Here is a 26,647-nt window from a genome sequence, read left to right on the forward strand (position 1 = left end):
CAGTTTCAAACCGATAATCATATAAATGGTATTGTCTAAAACATCATGACTTTGAACTTCAACATTATAAAATTAACGTTCTAGTGAACTCATGTAGACGAGCATATAGCCTCTCCACACTCAATGGTATGGATGAACGTCATAAATTGTAAGAATACATGTCCACCGAGCTTTAGATTTGAAACTTGTCTTTGTATTTTCTTGCTACATAAATACGAATGTGTTATGCGGTACGTTTGATGAAAACATAGTCATTCATTCCATTGTCATTTCTTCAATGTTTCTTAAATTACAAAAAGTTTATATATTTTAATAAATGAGGGGCTTAACATCTGCTATTTGAACTTAGAAAATTATAAAAAAAAACGTCGGCATTTATGAAAAATCGCGGCGATGTGCGAAATGTGCAAAAAATGCTATGTTGGTAGTTTTTCTATGATTGTTTTTTTACAAGCCAAATCTACCTTATTGGAACGTATAAATGATTGTAACAAGGGAAATTAAGCCGGAGTTTTCATTATGCAAATGCGATTTTGCAACAGGTGTTTGTTTGTAATAGAAATGGTAAATTTTGCTGACCAATATAATTCACAATTGCCCGACCCTGTTTTTGATTAGATATCATCAATAATCAAACTGTTCCTAATATTTCAGTTAGGTATCTAGTTTTTTTCTACGAGATGGCCCATATTCGCACTGTTCTTAAATATCATTTTGATAAATATTCGGATAGTGTTTCATGAAGATGGATACACTCTGCTGAATGTATGAATGCAATTAATTCTTAATTTGACCAAGTGACCTAGTTTTTTTATCCAAGATGAGCTATATTTACACTTATCCTAAATATCATGCTGAGAAATAATCTGTATGATAACTTGAAGTTTGGATAAGCACTTATGAATTTGCGACCAAAAAAAAACTCTTACTAAAATTCTGAAATTTCATGATTGGATAAAAAATGTTGTATTTAAAATTTTCCGATGAAAATACGACAAATAAACTGAGTACAGTTTCAGCAGGACTCAGATATTTGTAAATGAAAAATTAAAGACATTTATCTTATGTTTTCAGGTTGCTGCCATATAGCAACTGTTTAATGTGGCATGAACCTAGTGAGCATGAAGTCTGTATTACTGCACATTACAATCAACGAAAAAAATATATACACAGTGAAAATTAGGGAAATAGAGCATCATTCACGAGGCAAAAAAATATATATAAAAAATAAACAATAAAGATATAATAAATAGAAAAAAAAACAGAAGGATTAAGCCAAAAGAGAACAAAAGAAATTTTGGAAGTATATAAATGAACAATATAGACGTAAACATAAAAACCAAACTAAACCCATTAACGATTTGTTAATCAATTTAAGACAACAACAACAAACATAATCATTTAACGCACAATACTGATGACAAAAGGAATGCCACTTTGGATTAACATAAAGGCTGTCTCTTTTTAAAATAACTCTTAGAGCCTTGGCATAGATAAATTTATAGTGGAACATTTCATTAATTGGATATCATTGCACACATTTTATTCATTATATACAAAACAATGTATGGTAAAGGTGAAAACCCAGAGTCCCGGGGAAAGGAAATTATTGTTGAGATATTAATAGTGGCAACTATAGCGGTATAAGTCTGTGGACATCCTTGCTAAAATACATGTCACACCTTTTTAATTAGACTTTTAAACTTGGCCAGAGATAACCTAACCATAAATGATAACCAATTTGGATTCTAAAAGGGTAAATCAACAATTGACTGTTTATGTATCCTTAACGAAATTATGACACTAACATTAGAAAAAAAACTGTACATGGTATTTGAAGATTGGAAAAACCAGCTTTGTCAAAATTAAAGGAATACAATTATGGCAAAACTTATTGACGGATATGTAAGCCTTGTAACCAATGTATTCCACTATGACGTATTGTATTTGAACACATTATTATTATATGTATGTATACTATTCAGAATACGAATAATTATTAAGTATAATAAGTATATATAAGTATATATATTATATTCATTGCTTTAAACTACACTTGATAGTGGATCAACAAACACTGGTAATTGGGCGTTAAAAAAACTAACTTTGGCCCCTACTTACTACTCAACGAATTCATTACATGTATAATCTAATTTGGTTTGACAATATAAACAACGCAAATAAACTTGAATCCTACTGCTTATTTATACACGATTTAAACTTTAAAAAATACTTGCATTACTTTAAAAAAGAAGAAGAAAATATCCACACTTTATTTGACTGGATTGAATGTTATCAAGACATCACCAAAAACAAAGACAGTGCTTAAACAGAAATCTTAGACAAACATAAAGTCACTGAATCCCACTTTCTTCATGTGTGCCCATACTATTACGCATAAAGACAAAACACATGCGACCATTAATTGCCACTGATTAAATCTTTAAAACTTGAAATCTTAATGAATACTAATATTTAGTGCGAAACTCATTTACTATGCAAAATCTTAAGAAATAAAAATCGCAAAAGATGTGCTGAAAGAAGACAGCTACTCGTGGCTCTATAAGAACTTGAATTCTAACTGAACATTTACCAAGACATTAAATAAAATCTCTTTTCTTGAATTCCAAATAACAAATCTGTATTAAAGGCTCCAACATATCCGCAAGTACACTATTGAAGTATTTTATTATAGAATTTGATTCTATTCATGGAAGTAACTGACGCAAGCATTAGAGATTTTGAAAACGTGAAGTTACTTCCCATACTCTGTGTTTGGTAATGAATTTGTATCAAAGTCCCATACCCTTTACATAAAACATTTTATGAACCTTTTCAATTCCAATACTTTTTTGTTTGGTAGTAGATAATAAGTTGTAGTTTAAAGTTTAAAATGATCAGATATTCTTTATTGATAAATACAGGTGAATTTTGTGCACTCAATATTTAATGTTGTGTTATCGTTTTTCTCTATCCATAATATGATTTGTTTGTATTTGTTGAATTAAAAAGAAAATGTAAATAATTGTATTTCCATTGAAAATGGATTGTAATTGTATATGATAAAGGAACAAAAGAACCTGAATGCATCGTTGAAATAAAAAGTAAACGATTAAATGAATACATTGTTGCTTGCGTTTTTATTGGATATGAATGTTGTAATACTATATATGTTTGTTTACAGAGTCCGACCCGCAAAAAGGCTAGTTCTCTGTTAGCTCCACTGACCTTAGTGCTAGTGACCGCATAGATTTCGGTATGATTGAAATGGTGCCTACTTGTCGATTATTTATATCTAAATTAAATAGTCGAAAGTGCTTTTCACATAAAACATGTATTTGTTCCTTATTTCAAATGAAATTGGACGTAACTGACATATTTTGCAATCTCTGAAGGCCAGCAAAATGTATTTGCCTTTTAGAAAAAACAAACGGTTTTTAGTTTTTATGGAAAATAGTTGGCCGACATATTTATTGTAAACATCGCATTTCAGTAATCCGATTCTCTATACTTTTGAACTGCCAAACTTTTACAAATGTAATCATTGTGCAAATGTCAATATGTTTTTTTTGCAATTAATCAAAATATTTGATTGTAATTTTGAACGATGAGTATTTGCTATGTCTTTGAAGTAATGTCGACAAGCAAAGTTAAAAACAATAAAATAATAAAAGAAAATAAATGTTGCTTATATTACACCATAGTTTTGTTACTTATCGATTTTAAACTAATTGCTTTTTCTTTGACTTTAATTGCGTAAAACGCAAATACGCAGCATATTTGCACTATTTGAAACTCACAACATAATATGCGTACTCTTTACAGCGTTACCGTAGCAAGCTACTCATACAGAACGCAGTTTTGTAGCTAAAGATCGGTACTTAAAATAAGGGTGTTAACTATCGCAGTTCTAACAGCGCTGGGGTTTATAAGCCCATGCTCTAATTATTTCGACAACTGTTGAAAATGTACTGACGATCTGTTGATGGTGAAATCGGATTTACGATTATAAAAGAATGAAGGCCTTGCGTCCTACAGCCTAAATTTGGTATATTTCTTCAGGTCTACACACGAAGACCCTTGATACTTTCCTCACCCTGTATGTATCATTGCGTTAACATGGGTCGGCCAGAATTTTAGCCTTTGCTTGAGTGTGCTATTATTTTTTATAATTCCTTCTGATATACACACGAGGAATCCTTAAGCAATTCTTCACTAGTTGATTGCGCTGGCCAGACATTTCCGTGCCCCTTCCAACCAGGCTTCCGGAAACTGTCATTTTTTTCTATCAGGCTTCCAGAAACTGTCCTTGTCTTACAGGCTTTCAGAAACTGTCATTGTCTTTCTATCAGGCCTCCAGAAACTGTTATTGTCTATCTATTAGATTCCAGAAACTGTCCTTGTCTATCCATCAGGCTTCAAGAAACTGTCATTGTCTATCTATCAGGACCCCAGAAACTGTCATTGTCTTTCTATCAGGCTTCCAGAAACTGTCATTGTCTTTCTATCAGGCCTCCAGAAACTGTCATTGACTTTCTATCCGGCTTCCAGAAACTGTCATTGTCTTTCTATCAGGCTTCCAGAAACTGTCATTGTCTTCTATCAGGCTTCCAGAAACTGTCATTGTCTTTCTATCAGACTTCCAGAAACTGTCATTTTCTTTCTATCAGGCTTCCAGAAACTGTCATTGTCTTCTATCAGGCATCCAAAAACTGTCATTGTCTATATATCAGGCTTCCAGAAACTGTCATTGTCTTCTATCAGGCATCCAAAAACTGTCATTGTCTATCTATCAGGCTTCCTGAAACTGTCATTGTCTTTCTATCAGGCTTCCAGAAACTGTCAATGTCTTTCTATCAGACTTCCAGAAACTGTCATTGTCTTTCTATCAGACTTCCTGAAACTGTCATTGTCTTTCTATCAGACTTCCAGAAACTGTCAATTTATTTCTATCAGGATTCCAGTCATTTTAAAATAATATGAAAATGGTTTCTAATATGAGATTGAATAAATTATATTCCCCCTTAAATTCATTGATAACAAATGCATAGTAACAGTAAATTGTTAAAAAAATATTTATTCGATGGTATGTGCAATACACTATTTATTCTTCCAATCACGATGATATTTTTTGAATGCATTGACATTGAATATTTTACAAAACAGTTGATTATACATGAGTTCCAACATCTGATTAAACATACGTTTTTACAAATATTCAAACAAAACAAAACATATATACCAAGTGTTTATTTTGTTGGCACTATTTAATGGCAGGTCTAAATTTGATGACCTTACACACAAGTGTATATTAGTTCGACAAAAAATAACATGTAATTACAAACAAATATACAAACAAAGTAACATATAGAACTGAACGAGAAGAAAGGCTCCACGTCAAATGTTAAAAGCATGTATATACAGAAACCCACCTTAACAATTCAATATATAGATCTGCAATAAAAAAAGGTGTGCATAGAATGTATAAATGCATTGACATTGTCTTTACATGAACACCAATATCTGAGTGAATATGTGTTTAAAATGCAACAAAACTAAATGAAGATACAACCAATAAAGCGAAATATAGAACGAAAATATTAGGATCCGTAAAAAATAATCAATGCATTGAAAGTGTATATTATGGATAAAATCTAACATCTGGTTATACAATTGTGTAGCATGTACATAAACTAATATACAAACAAACAAAAACTACATGGTATGCATAAATCCAATATCTAGTTAAATATTTGTTTTAAAGCAAGATACACTGGAAATCGTGAATAATACGTTTATGATGTAGGCAATTACTGACGATACAACCGTTTTGTTTACTGCTATAAACGTGATTAAGTCACTGTCAAATACAACTGAAAACTGGGAAAAGGGATGTGTGTGTATAGAAAATAAAATAAACTGACATTGTTTTTATTCATAAAATCCAAAAATCTGGTTAAATGTTGTTGTTTTTCTTTCAAATGAAACGAAATACATGTAAATACAACAAATGTTCAAATAAAGCAAAGTATAGGACTGACAGAGAAGAAATATGTGTTTCTATAGTTAGATGAACATGCAAATATAACGGTCTTTACAACACACTAAGGATAGGGAAATTACCAGGTGAAAGTCAGCATTTCCAATTAAATATATATGCACATGAAAAACTCCGACAATATATATTTGCTGCTTTCAGAGAGTCGAAATCATCTAAAACGTTCATTTTTGTCTTGTATACTTCTTTTGCATCGTTGTCTGAATCTACATCCCAATACGTTTATGTAGCAAAGAGCTTGTTCTGCTCAGACAGACATTAGCAGACATTGCGCGGATACTCAATCCAATGCTTTTGCTTTAGAACGTAGATATCTAATAAAAGGTTCCTGTTTTCCAATACACCTTGACAAAATTGAAGTCACTGATGCCAACAAGCGGGATACAGGTGACATAAAGCTTGGTCTGCTGCTGATTGTAGCAGACACTGTCTGGCCCCTGTATTCCCTCATCCTCTCCAAGCAGCTGGGTCATCTGACCACTAGGTAGGTCAAGCTGTACGATATTGTTACTAGCCAAACCACTGATAAGGAGCTGGTTTTCCACTGCCGTGATGCCTCTTGGATCTCTTAGTACAGGGTCCCGAAATGTCTGAAGGATACTCAGGTCCATGTCCAGCTTAGTAATTGTGTTCGTGTTACTGTCTGATACATAAATCTCTGCAGTCTGATCTTCAATGACCACCGTCAGGTAAAAGGGGTTTTCAATGTCATGTTCAGAAGACCTATACGATACTTTCTTCAACACTCTCCCTTCCAAGTCCATCTTCTCCAACTCCCCGCTAAAGTATGAAACAATTAAGCAATCATTATTGTAACCAATACCTCGACATTGTTTATCCATTGTCATGCTTTTCCCAAGGGAGATTTTTTGTTCCCTTGTATCCAGGAACTGAATACTACCGGTGTTTGCACTTACATCGTATACACTAATAGCCACCCTTTCACAAGGGAGCAGACACATGTCCCATGGGCAACCTGGTACACTTACCTGTGACACCAGGCTGCTGGTAAGCAGGCTCACCAGCTTCACTGAATTGTTGTTACGGTCAGTCAGAAGCATTCGTTCCGAAGGCTAAAGGAGCATTCCTGACAGCAAGCAGTCATCTTGGTCAGAAGGAGACTTGATTTGGATGGATGTGCCTTTGGTGAAACTTTCTGGAAAATTAATAACCATGTAAACATACATACCACATTAACAGGATAAATTGTCTTTTGTATCGGTTTACTTTGTGCAAAGTTACTAATTAAATTATAATTTTAGCACGAACCTGGCAGCAAAATAAAACGGTTGAAATTGAATGTTATTTTGTTTTAACGCTTACGTTATTTTTTTAGCATATTCTCTCTTGACATTCTTATTTAAACTTTAATCTCATGACTGGTTACTTAAGAAAAAATACATTAAAGAGTAATGATATCTTTAGTATAATGTAACGTCTAGGGATTCCTTTAAAAAGCAAGTGCATTCACTTTGTTTTGGTTGTACAGACGTATGCATTCCACTGGGATAGAACGGTGGTTCTGTTGCTTTTGTATTGTGTGAGACTATTTCGGTTGATTGGGTAGCCTGGATGTTCCCAAAGGCGTGTACGTTGGTAGCAGCATCCGATGGATTTGCCTTAGTTGTATTGCCTTTGTCGTGTGTTGTGGAACTTGTTTGCTCACATCTTTTGTCTGTAGATTTTAAACACTGAGTTAATTTCAGGAATTAAATGAAATAGCAATGACAGTATATCTTCAGGAGTAAAAAAATCTAAAATGCATCAAATGTGTTGGATTTTTAATGAAAAATGTTTTACAGAAATCCTCCTCATATACAGTCCAAACAAACAAAATGAATACCCAGACCTTCTGTAGTACACATCTTTTCAATAATACCCAGGCCGGTCTTGGTAGACAGTAGACTCTCAGTGGCGGGGTCCTTCCTAAACGAATACAGGCAAATGGCCTTCCTGTCAATATCGACAAGTCTTAAATTTGATTTCAAACTCTCAACGAGTTTTTTTTAGCTTTATGAGCCTCTATAAACAACTGGCTAGTGCTGTTTTCTTAAACTTCTAATTTTGCCTTGATTGCATTGACCTGGGACTTAAGGTTGTCACATTTGGTTTCAGAGCGTCCATTAGTGTTTCATTCATGTTTTTTTATCTTTGCAATTGACTTCAGCAGTGCTTGTTCACGTTCATCAAAGTATTTGTCGACCAGTTTTCGATATGTCTTCAGTTTTGCCACCTCACGTTCTCCAATGTCGTCTATGCGCTTAATACTGTCTTCAGCATTAGAAGCACAGGCATCAATGTCTTTCAATAACTGGGAAAAATATTGTTTCACGTCAATATAACCCAGTCCCTCTTTGAAACATTTTGCAATTTCAGAAATTATTTGCTGTTCACAGGATGCGTGGTCAAGAACTGAACAATGTCCACAGTTTAAAGTCCGATGAGTCGGGCAGAAGTATTTGATGAATTCTCCAGGATGGATGTTACAAGGCTCTGTGCTATCATCTTCGATTGAAATGTCTTTCGTGTTAGTCGGCATACTGCCTTTGTCAAGCAGTGAATGAATCCTTGTCACTCTTTGTTTCTTGTGTACTTTTGTGCAAGTGGAGCACATGAACTCCTTGCAGATAGTACAGTAGGCCTCGGCTGGGAGGGTTCCCCCATCCTGGGAGCAGGGTTGGCAGCATATCGTGTCCACGACAGTGGCAGCTGCCTTGGTTGTCTTGTCCAAGACTTCTTCCATTGGCTGTCTGAGTTAGCAAAACGTGACAATGTGAATAACTTTGTACCTTCCATTGTAAGATTATACAAAATCTGTAACAACACATTGGTGTAAGTGTCAAATTCATTTATGGAGAAATTAAGTATGGGTGTCAGCTTCTCTACCCAAATTGTACGTTCGATCACGATCATGGATACTTCTCATCGCCTTCTCAAATGGATTCAAGTACTGGATTCTACCAATTCAGATCAGAAATGAACTCGGTTTGAATCTTACCAGTTTCCAGCTGTATACATGGGGCTAAAATAAATAAGTATAAAATAAGGCTTAAATTTAAAGGAACAAAATGTGAAAATGTACCTACAACTGTCACTTCTCACTGGAACTCCAATGGTTTGTACAGATTTGTTTTAAACTGGCAATGTATATACATTTTCTAACTTTCACATCTATGAATGCAAGACAAAAACAAAACATTGATTAAATCGACAAACCTTGCGTTAAAAACTGTTAACGTTTCCAAATGAACTGTATAAACAGAAAGTACAAAATGATAAACCAACTTAATTTTGTACTTTGTACTGCTTAACTATAATAAGACGGTATGAGATCCCATCTTATAAGATACAGCAAGAGATAAAAATGGCAGACTTGTTTAGAGTGTCTTTCGGGGATATACATTAACATGGTAAAAGGTTACATATAGCAGCCCTCGTTATCTCACAAAATTGCTGTATATGTATTATATCATTGATATAAGATGCACTTTCAGAACATCATGTCATAAAAGAAATCAAGGTAATAAATATTCAACATATTTATAATATTGAAAATCATTTAATCGAATTGATCAATTCTTCGGATACATTTTTACTTAAGAATGAAGTATAGAAATTACAGTCATTGTTTGTGGTTTAACATAGACCTTGATCATATCTAATTGTTTTGGCGGGGAAAACGCATTTGAAATATGTTCATTTGTTAAAGACAAATCCCTCTGAGTTTTCTCTTTTTCATCTAATGACAGCAGTTTATACATAGTATTCTAAGTCACATACACAAGTTCCGTGATCATATTTGCTGAACGTCCCATGAGTCGCCAATGGAATTTTGTCCATCAACTAATTTAAAAATAAAAGCGATTGATTATATATTTATTCCAATGACAAATAAATGAAATCAAGACAAAGCAACTCACAGACCTTAACTGTGAAAGTCGGGGAATGAAAGAAAATGCAGCATGATATATGCTTGTACTTGAAAGTCATCTACTATGGTGCGTGCTGTATATGAAAGGAAAGGTACCTGTCTAATTCATTTTCATATCCAACTAAACGGTGTACTTTAAATAATGTGTAAGATGTAACTCTTTGTAACTCTTTAGAAGATTAATTTCACTTTATTTTCGAATGCGAATGTTTCATAGAACTTAGACAAACACTAATAAATAGATATTACCGTACCAACGCTAATGTTATAAAGTTCAAAGATTTAGTACAATTAGAAAGTTGTGTTGTTTTGAAAAAAATAGCAACATTTTGTCATAAAGCATTTGCTGCAAGAAACTTTTACAAATATATATATATTTGAACAAATTAGTATTCTTTTTTATGTTTTTTCGTCTCAAAAGGTCCAAGTGCAAGGTTCAAGGATATGACTTTCACATTTAATTCGTTGACAAAGAGAGGATTCATCATTTGGTTTTGGTCAAGTATGCAAATTTGCGTTGACACGAATTATCCAGTGAAATGTTTGACAATTTATTTGTTAAAAATCAAGTAAATGTGATTGGTGTCGTGTTATCAGCGCCAGTTTACAAAAACTCATAAATTCTGTTTTGATTTACTATATTTATAATTTGCTACACATTTTGAAAGAGACAAAAACATATATAGCAGAGAAACTATATATAAGTATAATATTTATAAGTTTATTTTTATGCTCATTTCCCGTAAAATCTGATGAACGTTTGTATCAGCTAAACCTGTGTTTTTATGTCGTTGTTTGTACGTATGCTATTGACGCTGAACCTGCACTTTACATTCTGATTTTCTGACGTGTTTTTGTGTCTTAGAGTTACGTGCCCTTGAATATATGTCTTTAACATATGTGTTGCTGTTTCTGTGGCGAATCTACAGTTTAAGAAGTATCACTCTGAAATTTGGTGAATAGGACGATAAATTGGTATCTAAGCCTGGCATTATTATTCTGACCGGCCATTTTATCTCATATGTGTGTGCCCTTGAATATGATGTTCAAACATTTTGCTAAACTGCAGATTGTGAAGCGGACTTCTACAATTTTATAGTTGTAAATTACTCTTATACTTGGTACTCATTCCGCCATGATGGGTAGTAGTAGGTTTTTTTTTCTCATGGCTAATCTTGTTTTCATTTACCCCGGCCAAATCTTTTTTGAGTTATGTACCTTTGAACATCAATTAACACTTAGGCTATATATTAGGTTTTAGATTGATATTGTGGCTTGTAAGAATAAATGTCCTTGACATAATTTTTACCTCAGTGATAGGTCCATTTGACCCTACTTTAAGTATATCTTCAACAGAGTTTAGCAAAGATTTGAACATACTTAGGTCATTTATTATCTGAATAAGACTCATCGTCAGCGTGCAAAAACTGTTCATATTTCATTTGCCATAAACAATGTAAATAGTTTAAGAAAGTCATATGAAATCTCGTACAGACAAGAAAATATGCCATGTTTTTTACTTTTCAACCTGTGCACTGCGATAAATACTGTAGATGCGTTGGCGTCTGATGTTTTTTTGCCGTTATTTTGTTTATTTCTCTATAATAATTTCAATTCAAATATATTTCTTTATTGGATTTTTTTAGGTTTATCTTTATTTCTAGTGATGTTTGTGTTATGTTCGATAAACTTTGGGAATAAGTTTAACGCCATCATGTATTTTTCAGCATTTATAGAAACGCTTAATACGAATATATTATAAGGGCAATTAGATATTGGTGATTTTTAATTCTTTAAGAAAGTTGCCTTTCCAGTTGATTTTTATCTCATTAAATTTACATTGACAAACGGTCAAGTAATTATCGGTCACATTCGTATGATATAAAGTGTAAAATGACTGTTTTGTTTTTATCAATGTTTATACTTTGAAGACATTGTACATTAGTTGTAATACTTGACTCTTATAATAATATTGGATGCCATTTTCAACTTAATGATAATTTATAGTTGTATTGCACTCTAGGTTTGCAATAAAGTCCTAGTATAAACGTGTTTTGCTCGTTTATAAACTCCCATTTTAAAGTGTTTTTTTTATAAAATTGCCCCTGTTTTCTAGTTGTACAGTCACGCATCCATCCTGAAATCTATTGACATGGGCCACATGAAATATGATTACACCTTGGGTTGTAAGTTGTATTTATCTCAGCAAGACCCTTGTAGTCATAACCCTTCACTTAGTACAACTAGAGCATGTTTTATCATATCACCTTCGAGTGCGTACCACACGCATGTCCAAACATAGTTGACTTAATCTACACAAAATATGTAGTTTTTTAGTGCAGATTTCTCCACCCAGCGAATTTAATAAAATTGATAATTTGTTTGGTCGAATATGGCCATAACGTTTTAAATTTGGCAAAGATTTATCCAATTATTGCTATTATATAGTTAACCTATCAAATAATTTAAATGTACAACCTGCCAAAAGCTTACCTGTGAATGTATTTTCAAAGTGTACAATTGGGTGCTGAGGGTTTTCGCTGCATTGCGCTTAAAGGAATAATAAAAAAACAATTCGAAAATCTAACTCAAATAATAAACATTCATGCGGCAACAATCTCAAATGTGTCCTATTGGCACACCCCTACTTGATGTAGGTGTATTAATTTCCGTCTTTATCATGTCTGCTCTTCGTAGACGTTATGGTGATAGTGTAGGTTTCATCATTGGCATTGTCATGCAAAAGTCATTAAAGATATTCCAACTTAATTGAGTACACATGTAACCAATGCCAATTAGCACAGTATATATTTAAAAAGGTTCATTACTTAGAGTTAAAGAATTGCTTAGTTATTTCCATTCCTCGAATTCTGATCACTCTTGTTATTTGAGAATACATCATTTTCTTATCAAAATGACCTTACTGGGAGCAAATATGTATAAACTAAGCGCTTATAATTAAACATTATTTCATAGTTGAAACATAACTCCAATCTTTATGATATAGATACAAAACACTGAGTCTTGTTTTGGTATCCATTTTAACTGTCTCACGTGTTGGTGTTTGATAAATACGATAAATTTGTATGCATTATGTATGTGGTGTGTTGTTTTTGGAGTTTTATGCTGTTGTTCCATGGTTCTGGTTTGTGATTTTTTGTTTTGTGGTCTATGTATTTTGCGTTGACCCTGTGCCATTTAACGAGGTTTATGTTTAGACGTTCGACTACTCTACTTGTTCAGTAGTTTTTCATATGAATATTTATTTAGGAATTTGCCCTTCTATAAATAATGATCAATCAGTGTATCAAACCTCGTTATAGTCTTGATACCCACATATCTGTCCATGTGTGTTCAGATGTGTGTTCAGATTCTAGTGGCACTGGAAGCTTATGACATCCATTCAAAGATTTTAAAAATATTTCCAACAATGATTGAATAAATCTTGTCTGTGTTTCGAAGAAATGAAATGATGCGTTGTGATAGCCTTGGTTTCGTTGCGCCATAATTCATAACCTTTTCGAGATGTTTACATGACACTGTGCACGCATGTTATCAATGTTAACGATATCATGGGTATAAGTTTTTGTCGTTGATAGTGTATGAAGATGAGTGCTTCACAATCAAAGATTTAAGATAATTTAGTGGGGTTTTTTTGCCAAACACATTTTCATTAAACTTTAATCTTTTTACAGATAGGAATGCTTTTCATCAGTCGTTCAGCATCTGACAAGCCGACAGACAATAGTTTTTTGTTTTGTTTTCTTTTCATGGAAAAGCCACAATTAAAATAAACAACTATTTAATCTAATGAAACATGGTGTCAATTATGGATTCCGATAACATGTATGTCCTCCTTATTCCATCGTAAAATACTTCTGGTTCTGGTTCTGCAGTATGCGAAACACTATATTAGTTCTTGCAATCACAATGATTAGTTATGAAATGTATTGACATTGTTTATTATGCAAACAAATAACACAATCCAAAACATTTAAAATCTGGTTAAGTACGTTATTGTTTAAACAGTTATACAAAAGAGCAAATTAAAGAACTGAAATAATGTAAAGCTGCTTTTTGAATATAAAATGCATTGTCTTTTATGCATAAATTCCAAATTTTGGTTAAACATGTGTTTGAAGTCGAATTATAATACATATAGATTCGAAAAAGAGTATACAATATAGAAAAAATAAAGAACTAAAATAGAAGTAAAGTATGAATAAAATATAAAATGCACTGACCTTGTCTATTATACATAAACTCAAAAATCTGTTTAAACATTTGTTTTAATTCAAAATCGTACATGTTTATACAACTAAAGCTGACTATAGAACTGGAATAGAAAAATGTGTGTACATAATATAAAATGCATTGACAGTGTAAATATAAAGAATATACAAAAAAGGATAGTGCGGATGAAATCGTATTTTTTGCAATATTTAAACAATTACTGCTAATTCACCCAAACTATATACTGCTTGAAACATGATTCAATCACTGTCAAAGATCATTTTCTAAAAATATACATGCTTACTGTTTAGGACGAAAGCGGTTTACCCAACACATTCGTGCAATGACAACTAGTGCGGTTTTCAATTAGTATGGTCTTCAAGCTCCTCACACCTCTAAAAGGGATGAAAGGAAATTGCGGTGGTCATGACTTAAGAAATCAGCTTTCAATGCAAATGCATATCATCAGCATGACAATGACCGCTGTTTAGCTCTCTGGCGGTAAATGGTTATTTAATAACCCACAGATAATCAGCTACTTAAGCAAACATAGGGGTAAGTCGAAACTGAAAATGATAAACAGTCGAAAAGGGTAACCCTACACACTAGAGTATTCTCAAGTCGACAGAAGAAAACATGTATGCAAACAAAATATGCGAACAAAGCAAACCACAGAACTGAAAGATGCAAAAATAAAAATACGTCCATCCTTTGCAAAATGTTTAAATGCTAAAAGGAGATTAACTTTTTTTTACAAAAGAATATTTTATCAGAATTAGACTCAAAAATCATAAGTTAGAAGACATTGTTAATTGGGATTGTTTTGACACACACCATGATAATTGTGTATAAAGTATTTTTCGAAAAAAATGAAAATGCTTTTTGATCCAAAACTGGATAAAATCGTCGTTCGTAAATTTTACTCAACTCCTTATCACACCCACGCATGCTTCAATTTACAAAGGATATTATAATATTTTTGCTTAATAGTGTACTTGAAAGCTAAATTAAACGTGAAACTCTGAAACATATAATGTTTTTGTCGTTTTACCCACTTTTTGACTGTGGAGGACCCTTAAGTCGAATGATATTACGAAAAGATACAACAAAGTAAATATTAGACAGAAGCAAAAGAAATATGTGTATAGATTTGTGAAATGCATTGACATTGTTTATTATTCATAACATCCAATATCTAGTTAAGCAATTGTGTTAAGTCAAACGGAAATATATGTTCATACCACAAATAAACAAACAATGCAAAATAAAGAACTGAAACAAAAGAATACGTTGATAGCAAATACAGGATATATATGAAGATAAACATTCTTCATAACAAACATAGAATAGGGAACAAATTGTGCTGTGACACCGAAACAGTCGGTATTTCTCATGAACTATTTAGGCAAATGATTTTGTAGACCTCGATGCTCATTTCGCTGCTTTCAAAGAATAAGTATCAACTAAGACATTTATGTTGCTGTATACACCCTGACATAATTGTCGCAATCTGCATTCCATTGTGTGCAGCAGGTAACGAATAGCTTGTTCTGCTGCTGACTGTAGCAGATACTGCGTGGCCCCCATATCTTTTCCTTCACGCCCATTAACTGGGTAATCTTGACGCAGGGCAGAGCAAGGCACATGATGTTGTTACTTTCAGAACCACATATAAGTAGCTGGTTTCCAACTGGAGTGATGCCTCTTGGTGCTCTCATGGAAGGGTCTTGGAGTGTTTTGCTGATGTTTAGGTCCATATCCAGCTTGGTGATTGTGTGTTTCCCGCAGTCTGTCACGTATATAGCTGCGGTATGACCTTTACTGACAACTGTCAAGTACCATGGATATTCAAACAAGTTTTCATGAGACCTATTATTTGGTACTTTCTTCAACACTTTCCCTTTCAAATTCATTTTCTCCACCTTCCCGGTACTGTACGAGACAATTAAGCATTCGGTGTGGTAACCAATACCTAGAGAGTCACCGTCCACCTTGATGTTGTTCCCGAGGGATATTTGTTTCCGTGTCTCCAGAAACTGAATACATCCCGGAACTCCACTAACAGCCACCCTGTCCCCAGGGAGAAGACACATATCCCATGCCTTATTTTGCACCAAGACCTCGGACACTATGCTGCTGGTATTAAGGTCCACCAGCTTCACTGTGCCGTTACGATCAGACAATAACAGTCTGTTCCCAGGCAGTAGGAGCATGCTGGTCAGGAAGCATTCACTGCTATCAGATGGAGACTTGACAAGGATGTCTTGGGCTGGGGTGAATTTCAAGCTGGTTAGATCAGTGGTGATACTGGTCTGCTTTTCTGGAATTATAACAATCATGTAACCTAAAACCACATCCGGGACACTTTCAGAATTAATATTTTGTTACCATGATGAGTATAGTTTTGCTGCCGTTGGACTGTTGTTTTGTTATGTTACGTTTGAGTTTGTTAGTGCTTCTCTACTCGTGTTTCATGTCTCTGTCAAGTACGTCAGTGCTCCTGTCGTCGTATTGCATGCCACTGTCGAGTTCGTCAATTCTCCTATCGTCGTTTTTCATGTCTCTGTCAAGTATGTCAGTGCTCCTGTCGTCGTATTGCATGTCACTGTCGAGTTCGTCAATTCTTCTATCGTCGTATTTCATGTCACGTTCGAGTTCGTCAATTCTTCTTTCGTCGAATTTCATGTCACTGTCGAGTTCGTCAATGCTGCTGTCGTCGTATTGTATGTCAATGTCGAGTTCGTCAATTCTCCTATCGTCGTATTTCATGTCACTGTCAAGTTCGTCAATGCTCCTTTCGTCGTATTTCATGTCATGGTCGAATTCGTCAATGCTCCGTTCGTTGTATTTCATGTCATTGTCGAGTTCATCGGTGCTCCTTTGCTCGTATTGCATGCCAGAGTCAAGTTCGTCGTATCTCCTCTAGTCGTATTTCATGTCACTGTCGTGTCTGTTTGAGTTCTTTTCGTCGCATTGCTTGTCGCTCTCGAGTTCGTCAGTGCTCTTATCGTTGTATTGTAAGTCACTGTCTTGTCCGTCAGGCTCATGTCGTCGTATTTCATGTCACTGTCGAGTTCGTAAGTGCTCCATTCGTCGTATTTCATGTCTTTATCGAGTTCGTCAGCTCTCCTGTCGTCGTATTGTATGTCACTGTCGTATCCGTCAGTGCTACTGTCGACGTAATTTATTGCAAGATCGAGTCCGTCGGTGCAGCTGTTAAAAAAGTTCATGTCACTGTCATGTCCGACGATAGTTCTGTATGTGGTGTGTCCGTCGGCGCTCCCGTTGTCCAATTTCATATTACTCTCATGTATACCATTGCAACCGTCGTTGTATTTCATTTCACTGGTTATGTTAATGTTCCTGTCGGCATTATACATCCGCTGTATATTTCACTGTCAACATTTTTCTTAACATTGCCTTTTTGTCGAAGCCCCCGACGGCATGTTTCATATAATTGCCGTGTAAGTCGATGCTTCCCTCATCGTCGTCAGTAAGTGTGTGTCCTTTGTTGTGATTCAAGTATTCTGTATTGTCTACAAATTCTTACTTTTAGGTTTGCAGAAAAAATATCAATCTTGTTTTACCACGGGCACGCAGCGTGGCCGGTTAATCGGCAAGCCTCGCTACTTGCTATTTCACGTGCCTTCGGATCGGACTTTTTCGACACATGATAGATATAAGTCGTAATTAAAACACCGTCAGCAAAAAATGTTGATCGACAAGATTTGCACCCAACCGTCCCAAATGTCAGCGTCCCGGTAATGGAATATAGTTTGGCACCGAATGGATGAAAATAGAGCATAGAAATGATGGAAAGTAAAGGCTGTTTTAGACTAAATTTCATATAACAATATTCCTACTCAAGTGGGTGAAACAAACTTAGTCAGTCGAACAAACATTGTTTTAAATTAGCTAAGATTTTTTTTCAATTTGCCTTTATTTGTAATCGAATAAAACACAATTACCACACATAATAAATTTTAATCATATATATATACCTTAAAATGACTTTTTGCACAAGGTATTAAACATTCATATTCATACAATCTGTAGAAAAAACAACAACGCTATATACATCTTTAAAAAAGAAAAAGAAAAATTACTTTGTTTTGGTTCTGCAGTCGTTTGTGTTCCATAAGGAATCAAAGGAGGTTCCGTTGTCACTATATCGGGTGAGGCTCTTTTGGCTGTTTGGGCAGCCTTGATATCCACAACTGTTTGTCCGTTGATAACAACAATCGGTGTAGTGGTATCTTTTTTGCCTTTGTACGGTGCTGTTGAAGTTGTTGGCTCACATCTTTGGTCTGTGTATTTAAAACAAATCATGTCACTTCCATGTCCGACGATGTTACCATCGTTATCATTCATATCATTGTGTTTGTGAATGTTTCCGTCGGCATTCTTTATAGCATTGCAGTCTCGGTACATGTTACTGTCGTTATCATTCATGTCATAGTGCTCGTGAATGTTTCCGTCGACATTCTTCATAGCATTGCAGTCTCGGTATATGTTACCGTCGACATTCTTCATAGCATTGCAGTCTCGGTATATGTTACCGTCGGCATTCTTCATAGCATTGCAGTCTCGGTATATGTAACCGACGTTATCATTCACGTCATAGTGTTCGTGAATGTTTCCGTCGGCATTCTTCATAGCATTGCAGTCTCGGTATATGTTACTGTCGTTATCATTCACGTCATAGTGTTCGTGAATGTTTCCGTCGGCATTCTTCATAGCATTGCAGTCTCGGTATATGTTATCGTCGGCATTCTTCATAGCATTGCAGTCTCGGTATATGTTACCGTCGTTATCATTCATGTCATAGTGTCCGTGAATGTTTCCGTCGGCATTCTTCCTGCATTACAGTATCGGTACATGTTACCGTCGTTATCACTCATATCATTGTGTTCGTGAATGTTTCCGTCGGCATTCTTCATAGCATTGCAGTCTCGGTATATGTTACCGTCGGTATTCTTCATAGCATTGCATTGTCGATATATGTTACCGTCGGCATTCTTCATTGCATTGCAGTCTAGGTATATGTTACCGTCGACAATCTCCATAGCATTATAGTGATTGTCGAAGTCCCCGTCGGCAGTTTCCATGTCAGTGCCGTGTTAGTCGATGTTTCCGCCAAAGCATTGGATAACACATCCGTGTCAATCGATAATCCCGTTGTCGTTTTTCATTCTACTGCCGTTTCCACACATGTCTGATTCGTAGTAAATGATGTTTGTGTTTTGTCTGTTGGTGATCATGTCGTCTCATTTCAACTCATTTTCGTTTCTCTCGGTCATTCTTTCGTCGCGTTTCATGCCACAGTCATGTCATTTGATGCTAACGTTTTCATATTTCAATTCACCGTCGCGTCCGTCACTGTCACTGCTCCTTTCGTTGTATTTCATGTCAATGCCGTGTTTTTCAGTGTTCCTGTTGTCGTATTTCATGCACTGTCGTGTTCGTCAGAGATCATTTTGTCGTATTTCATGTCACTGTCGAGTTTGTGAGCTCTTATGTCGTCATATTGCATATCGCTATCGTGCATGTCTGTGATCATGCCGTCGTATTATGACATGATATATCGTCGTATCTCGTGTTAGTGCCTTGTCCGTCGGCGCTGTTGCCAAAGTATTTCATTGCAATGCAATGTCCGTCGGTGCACCTGTTTTAATACTGTGTGTCACTGTCGTGTCCGTCGATGTTAACGTCGTCACATTTTATGTCAGTGCTGTGTCCGTCAGCGCTCTTGTTGTCAAATTTCATGTCGCTTTCATAAACGTCAAAGTTACCGTCGTTGTAATTCATTGCACTGTGTATGTCAATGTTCCTATCGACATTCTTCATAACATTGCCGTGTTTGTCTAAGTTCCCGTCGGCATTTTCCATGTCAGTGCCGTGTTGATCGATGTTTTCATCATCGCATTGGATAACACATCCGTGTCAATCGATAATCCCGTTGTCGGTATTCATTCTGCTGACGTTTCCACACATGTTCGTTTCGTAGTACTTGATGTTTGTGTTGTGTCTGTTGGTGGTCCAGTTGTCATATTTCAACTCGTTTCTCTCGGTGATTCTTTCGTCGAGTTACATGCCACAGCCATACTATTTGATGCCCCCATTGTCATAATTCAAGTCAGTCACTGTCCTTGTCTCTGCTCCTCTCGTCGTATTGTATGTCACTGTCGTGTTTGTCAGTGCTCCTTTCGTCGTACTTCATGTCAATATTGTGTTCATCAGAGATCCTTTTGTCGTTTAGGTTTGCAGAAAAAATATCAATCAAGTTTTACCGGTCCGGATCGGAAATTCCGACCCTCGGGCACGCTGCGTTGCCGGTAATTCGGCAAAACTCGCTACCGGATTACGCACGTGCCCTCGTGTTGGATTTTTCCACATATGATACATACTATTAGTCGTAATTAAACCATTTGAACATAGTTTCGTCAGCGAAAAATGTTGATGGACGAGATTTGCGCCCAACCGTCCCAAATGTCAGCGTCACGGTAATGGAAGATTAAATGGAAGGTAAATGGAAGTTTGACACCGAATGGATGAAATAGAGCATAGAAATGATTAAAAGTAAAGGCTAATTTAGACTTAATTTCAGATAACTATATTTTACTCAAGTGGGTGTAACAAACTTAGTCAGTTGAACAAACATTGTTTTAAATTAGCTAAAATGAAATTTTCAATTTGCCTTAAATTTGTAATCGAATAAAACCCAATTACCACACATAATACATTTTAATCATATATATACCTTAAAATGTCTTGTTGCACAAGGTATTGAACATTTATATTCATACAATCTGTAGAAAAAACAACGCTTTATATTTCTTTAAAAAAGGAAAACAAAAAGTACTTTGTTTTGAATCTGCAGTCGCTTGTGTTTCATTAGAAATCGAAGGTGGTTCCTTTGTCACTGTATCGGGTGAAGCTCTTTTGGTTGTTTGGACAGCCTTGATATCCCCAGCTGTTTGTACGTTGGTAACAGCAATCGATGTAGTGATATCATTCTTGCCTTTGTCCGGTGCTGTTGAATTTGTTCGCTCACATCTTTGGTCTGTTATTTTTTTTAAAAAGCATATCAATCGAACAAACAATATTGTTTTTCAAACTGAATAATATTAATTTTTTATATTTATCAATTTGCCTTATTTTTTATCGAAAAAATACAATTACTTCTCATGAGAAGATACGGAATTTTTACCATATATGTGCCTCAGAATGATTTGTTGCACTCGTTATTAAACATTTATATTCAAATAATCTGTAGCAAAATATCATCGCTATATATTCCTTTAAAATGGAAAAAAAAATACTTAGTTTTGGTTCTGCGGTCGTTTGTGTTCCATCAGTAATCAATGGTGTCACTGAATCGGGTGAGGCTCTTTTGGTTGTTTCGGCAGCCTTGCTATCCCCAACTGTTTGTACGTTGATAACAGCAATCGGTGAATTGTTATCTTTCATGCCTTTGACCGTTGCTGTTGAAGTTGTTGGCTCACATCTTTGGTCTGTGATTCAAAAAATGTTCAACTTATAAATCAAATTTTACCGATATGTTTTTATCTTGTTTAATACCTTCTTGTTATCTAAAATGTTCAAATTATATACCATTTTATTATAAGAGATTTTAATGATTAAATGTTTAAGCAACAAAACATATACCTAGAGCTTTTGCATCAACCACCTCCTCGACAGTGCCCAGGCCAGTGTGTGATGCCAAGAGCCTCTCAGTTACAGGATCCTTTCTGAACTGATACTGGTGAATAGTCGTCTCCATGTTAATTTCGGCAAGAGCTGATTGCCATCCCGCCAGCATGCTTTCGGCTTTCCTGGCCTTTATAAACAACTGGCTAGCGTTGTTCTCCTGAGCTTCTATGTTTGCCTTGAGTTCATTGACCTGGGTCTTAAGATTGTCACATTTTGATGTTATGGAGTTCAATACCATCCGATCCAATTGCTTTCTCTGGGAAATAATGTTCAGAAGTTCTTTTTCACGTTCGTCAAAGTATTTGTTGACCTGGTCTCGATATTCTCTTAATTTAGAAATCTCACTTTCACTAAGCTTTTCTACAAACTGATTTTTGTCTTCACAAGTGGACAAACACGTATCAATGTATTCCAGTGACTGCGAAAGAACTTCTTTGATGTCTTTATGACCCGAGCCATCTTTGAAGGCTTTAGCAATGTCAGAAATGATCTGCTGTTTACAAGATTGATGATCAATGATCGAACAATGTCCGCAGTTAAGAGATTGGTGGATTGGACAGTAGTATTTGATACATTCTCCAGGGTGGATATCACAAGGCTCTGTGCTTTCTTCTTCGATTAAATAGCCTTTCATGGTAGTAGGCATTGTACTCTTGTCAAGAATTGTATGGGACTTTGTAATCCTTAGTTTCTTATGCACATTTGTGCAAGTAAAGCACATGAACTCTTTGCATATATTGCAGTAGCCCTCAGCTGGGAGAGTTTTCCCATCATAAAAGCATGGCTGGCAGTAGGTCGCGTACCGGACAGAGGCATCTGCCTGGATTGTTTTGCCAGTGACACAATCCATTGGCTTCCTGGGTAAGCAGAAATGTGAAAAAAATGTACTCTGTATCTATTGATCGATAATAACGTAAACCATAAACTGATAGGCTGCTCAGTGATTGTTATGTTTTGGAGAAATAATTGAAAAAATAACAGCCCCTGTCCTCTCGCACCTAAGTGGCTGTGGGTACGATGCCTACCAGGTAGAGAGTCATCAAGTTATGTAGGTGTCAGCCTCTCAACAAAGTGTTGTGGATGTTATCCAAACTAGCGAGAGAGTGGTATATTGCTATGTATTTCCAACTCTCACCCAAGATTGAACTGGTTCGATCAAAAACAGGAGTACTTTCTCTAAGCCTCTCAAAAAGGGCACTTCTCACATAAGTGTTGGGAATGGATTATATAGTGATTCGTATCAGCTTTCGGCTGTCTTCACAAATTAACATAAATCACTAAAATCTAAGATTAGTCCTATATTACTATGATTGGATGAGGCTTGAAGAATGCATATAAATATAATTGAAATATTGGTAAAATAATGTTAAATAGACAAACCTTGTGAGCGATTATCAAACTATATACTTATCCAGATGGTCTGTTTAAACATGATGATACGACCACTCATTTTGTAATGCTTAAATTTGATATGAGGGTGATCTTAATACATACTAGAGGAAAAAAAGAAACGATACCCGAAACAAATATTGCCTAAAATAACGTCAAGCATTTCTATGATCTAAATAGGTTAACTCAACTATCTGAGACATCAATTATAACTGTGATACAGAGATGTAATACCTCAAAGCTTGTGACCATTGTTTCAAAGTCGTTTTAAACAATTAGATTTTACAACTGGTATATTTCTGCATGCACGGTTTCTTTATGCCGCTAGTATATAACGAGAGATAACAGTCAGGTATTATTATCAAAAAAGTAGTGATAAACATGGTATTGCTGGCATTTACGCTCGATAACAATTCAAGGCCTGATATAAGTCAAATGCATTATAAAATCGTGTGAGGAAAACAATAAGAGGGATGTCCCACAAAAGCTTTTGCGAAACACTTGAAGGCCGGAAAGATATTAATTTAGTGATAATACGCATTCGTAATATCTGAAATTAAAAATAAACTCTCGACTGACCAGCTTGTATGAAACCTGGCGCATGCCAATGTAAAATCACGTCGACTTGATGTCAGTAATACATTTAAAAAAATACCTTTTTAACAAACGTTTTAAATATATATCATTGAAATCATGTAAAGAGTTTACTTAATAAGTGAATTTAAGCTTAATCTGTCCTGGTAAGAATTCGATCAGTTTCAATAATATTTTCGATATGTTCTTGTCTAGGTGTTTGTGTCCTTATATTTACCTGTAATTGTGTTGTTTCTATCGTTCAATCCACGGAAAATATGGCTTAAACATAAAACTAGTAATTTTTGTAGTTACAGTTTTATTTCAGCACTATTTTAATACTATTTCGCACATACTTTAATTAAGATTTTATCTTTACCGCGCCGCACAAGCGCCCGACGTCATCACTTTTGACGTTTTCAATTTTAGCTTTTGGTAATGAAACTTGTTGAATGCTTAATACTTATTTCGGATAAATGAATGTTATGTAATAACCTCTTTGATAGTAATGTAAACGTCTGTAAAATATAATTCCAAAATAGCAAATGTGTGCCGAAATGTATGAATGCCGAAATAAAAGAACTCTAAACTTAAACCATTTTTATACAAGACATGTATTCATGGTGTGCACCGGTCCTCATGCCCTGTGTCATTTAAAATACGATTTACAACACCGTACTGTTTATATTCTTTTAAAATGATCATTAAGTATCACAAATGTTTTACAATCGGGCGTCAACAACTTGGAGAAAATCAGTTATTTGAAACACCCCTCCCAGACGGAACTTGTTTGTAAATTGAAATCAATCTAACGATTTGCACTATGTACGGCGTAGAGACACTTATAGATAAGTTATTGCGTCTGTCGTACTCAAAAGTACGTAGCTTTATTTTTGATAAACGTATCAACTGCGGAATATTATTGATAGTAGTAGTGATAAACTCTCAAGTGTCTGCTTTGACCACCAATCATAATACAGATAAAAAAGCATACACAAAATCACTAAATTTGTGTGGGTATTAAATGCTTGTTGAAAAAAAAGGAATGGAATGCGTGAAGCGAACATATGTATGAGACGGAAAACAAACAACCTAAAAACATTTATAATCATTTTAAATCCAAAAGAAATAGCCTTTCAGACAATGTCGATAAAGACAGCTTTAAAGAATTCGACTCGCTTAACGTTTCCATAACTGTTGAGGAAGTTCGTTCAAGTTTGAAATGTGTCAAACGTAATTAATCGCCGTGTCCCAGAGATAATTTACTATTTTACTTATTATAGAAACATCGTATCCAAGCAGTGACGGTAGTAGTAGGTGATGTTTTTCAATCATAGCATGTCGCCATATCCAAATCTGAATTAAACATCAAAGGCAATGGAAGCTTTTTTTCTGTTGGAGGGAGATTTTAGCTTATAGTGATTTCGATGAACTTGAACTTCTGATTGAAATCAATGATGAACATGCAGATTTTTGTATAGGGTTAAATGAGGCCTCTTTTTTGTGTCGCAGCCATTTAAGCAGTAAAGTAATAGAATGACGTTGATAAGGTCTTCAGATAACATTTCACATAAATTGCGAACTGGAATACAGCGTTTGGAAGCTGTATGAATACCAGTCCTTCCGGTGCTCATATACATTTTACCAAAACCTATGGCTGCAAGATGGTGTATAAGTAATATTTATGTGAAAAACTACAGAAACAAGCTCAGTAGCCAACGTTTAAACATAACCCCCGTTTAATGACACATGGTAAACGCCAAAGACATAGAACACAAAAACAAAAAATCATAAACAAGAAACATGAAACAGCAGGAGACATCTAGTAATAATAGAACATCAGTGGCTATACTGCTGACTGTGATGCAATCAGATAATCATCAGTGGCTATACTGCTGACTGTGATGCAATCAGATAATCATCAGTGGCTATATTGCTGACTGTGATGCAATCAGATAATCATCAGTGGCTATACTGCTGACTGTGATGCAATCAGATAATCATCAGTGGCTATACTGCTGACTGTGATGCAATCAGATAATCATCAGTGGCTATACTGCTGACTGTGATGCAATCAGATAATCATCAGTGGCTATATTGCTGACTGTGGTGCAATCAGATAATCATCAGTGGCTATATTGCTGACTGTGATGCAATCAGATAATCATCAGTGGCTATACTGCTGACTGTGATGCAATCAGATAATCATCAGTGGCTATACTGCTGACTGTGATGCAATCAGATAATCATCAGTGGCTATACTGCTGACTGTGATGCAATCAGATAATCATCAGTGGCTATACCGCTGACTGTGATGCAATCAGATAATCATCAGTGGCTATACTGCTGACTGTGATGCAATCAGATAATCATCAGTGGCTATACTGCTGACTGTGATGCAATCAGATAATCATCAGTGGCTATACTGCTGACTGTGATGCAATCAGATAATCATCAGTGGCTATACTGCTGACTGTGATGCAATCAGATAATCATCAGTGGCTATACTGCTGACTGTGATGCAATCAGATAATCATCAGTGGCTATACTGCTGACTGTGATGCAATCAGATAATCATCAGTGGCTATACTGCTGACTGTGATGCAATCAGATAATCATCAGTGGCTATACTGCTGACTGTGATGCAATCAGATAATCATCAGTGGCTATACTGCTGACTGTGATGCAATCAGATAATCATCAGTGGCTATACTGCTGACTGTGATGCAATCAGATAATCATCAGTGGCT

At 35.3% G+C, this 26,647-nt stretch overlaps 2 protein-coding genes across 4 annotated transcripts; both read right to left on the reverse strand.

The window, feature by feature from the left end:
• Positions 1-6,018: 6,018 nt before the first annotated feature.
• On the reverse strand, positions 6,019-9,328 carry LOC128237293 (uncharacterized). The gene is made up of 4 exons (XM_052952675.1): positions 9,275-9,328; positions 7,908-8,808; positions 7,530-7,733; positions 6,019-7,214 (listed from the first exon to the last, which is right to left on the reverse strand). Exon 4 carries the CDS (start codon positions 7,117-7,119, stop codon positions 6,373-6,375), a length of 747 nt encoding a protein of 248 aa, XP_052808635.1. The 5' UTR covers positions 7,120-7,214; positions 7,530-7,733; positions 7,908-8,808; positions 9,275-9,328; the 3' UTR covers positions 6,019-6,372.
• Positions 9,329-14,126: 4,798 nt separating this feature from the next.
• LOC128237295 (uncharacterized) lies at positions 14,127-23,608 on the reverse strand. Of its 3 annotated transcripts, none has more exons than XM_052952677.1 (6): positions 23,559-23,608; positions 21,891-22,792; positions 21,545-21,736; positions 21,085-21,285; positions 18,329-18,529; positions 14,127-16,542 (listed from the first exon to the last, which is right to left on the reverse strand). In XM_052952677.1, exons 2-6 carry the CDS (start codon positions 22,783-22,785, stop codon positions 15,695-15,697), a joined length of 2,337 nt encoding a protein of 778 aa, XP_052808637.1. In that variant the 5' UTR covers positions 22,786-22,792; positions 23,559-23,608; the 3' UTR covers positions 14,127-15,694. The 3 variants fall into 3 exon arrangements, with proteins under 3 accessions (XP_052808637.1, XP_052808636.1, XP_052808638.1); XM_052952676.1 differs by lacking the exon at positions 23,559-23,608 and adding an exon at positions 23,316-23,387; XM_052952678.1 differs by lacking the exons at positions 18,329-18,529; positions 23,559-23,608 and adding an exon at positions 23,316-23,387.
• Between the last annotated feature and the right edge of the window lie 3,039 nt (positions 23,609-26,647).

Source organism: Mya arenaria, chromosome 6, assembly GCF_026914265.1.
Source record: "Mya arenaria isolate MELC-2E11 chromosome 6, ASM2691426v1".
Classification (NCBI taxonomy): domain Eukaryota; kingdom Metazoa; phylum Mollusca; class Bivalvia; order Myida; family Myidae; genus Mya; species Mya arenaria.

Bases quoted from the DNA above. Each gene is read 5' to 3' on its own strand.
- LOC128237293 (XM_052952675.1), bottom strand. From the start codon at position 7,119: ATGCTTCTGACTGACCGTAACAACAATTCAGTGAAGCTGGTGAGCCTG.
- LOC128237295 (XM_052952677.1), bottom strand. From the start codon at position 22,785: ATGGATTGTGTCACTGGCAAAACAATCCAGGCAGATGCCTCTGTCCGG. The intron at 21,737-21,890 runs GTATATGTTTTG...TTTGAATCACAG, and splicing joins GGTTGATGCAAAAGCTCTAG to ACCAAAGATGTGAGCCAACA. The intron at 21,286-21,544 runs GTATTTTTTTTT...AAAAAATAACAG, and splicing joins GACCGCAGAACCAAAACTAA to ACCAAAGATGTGAGCGAACA.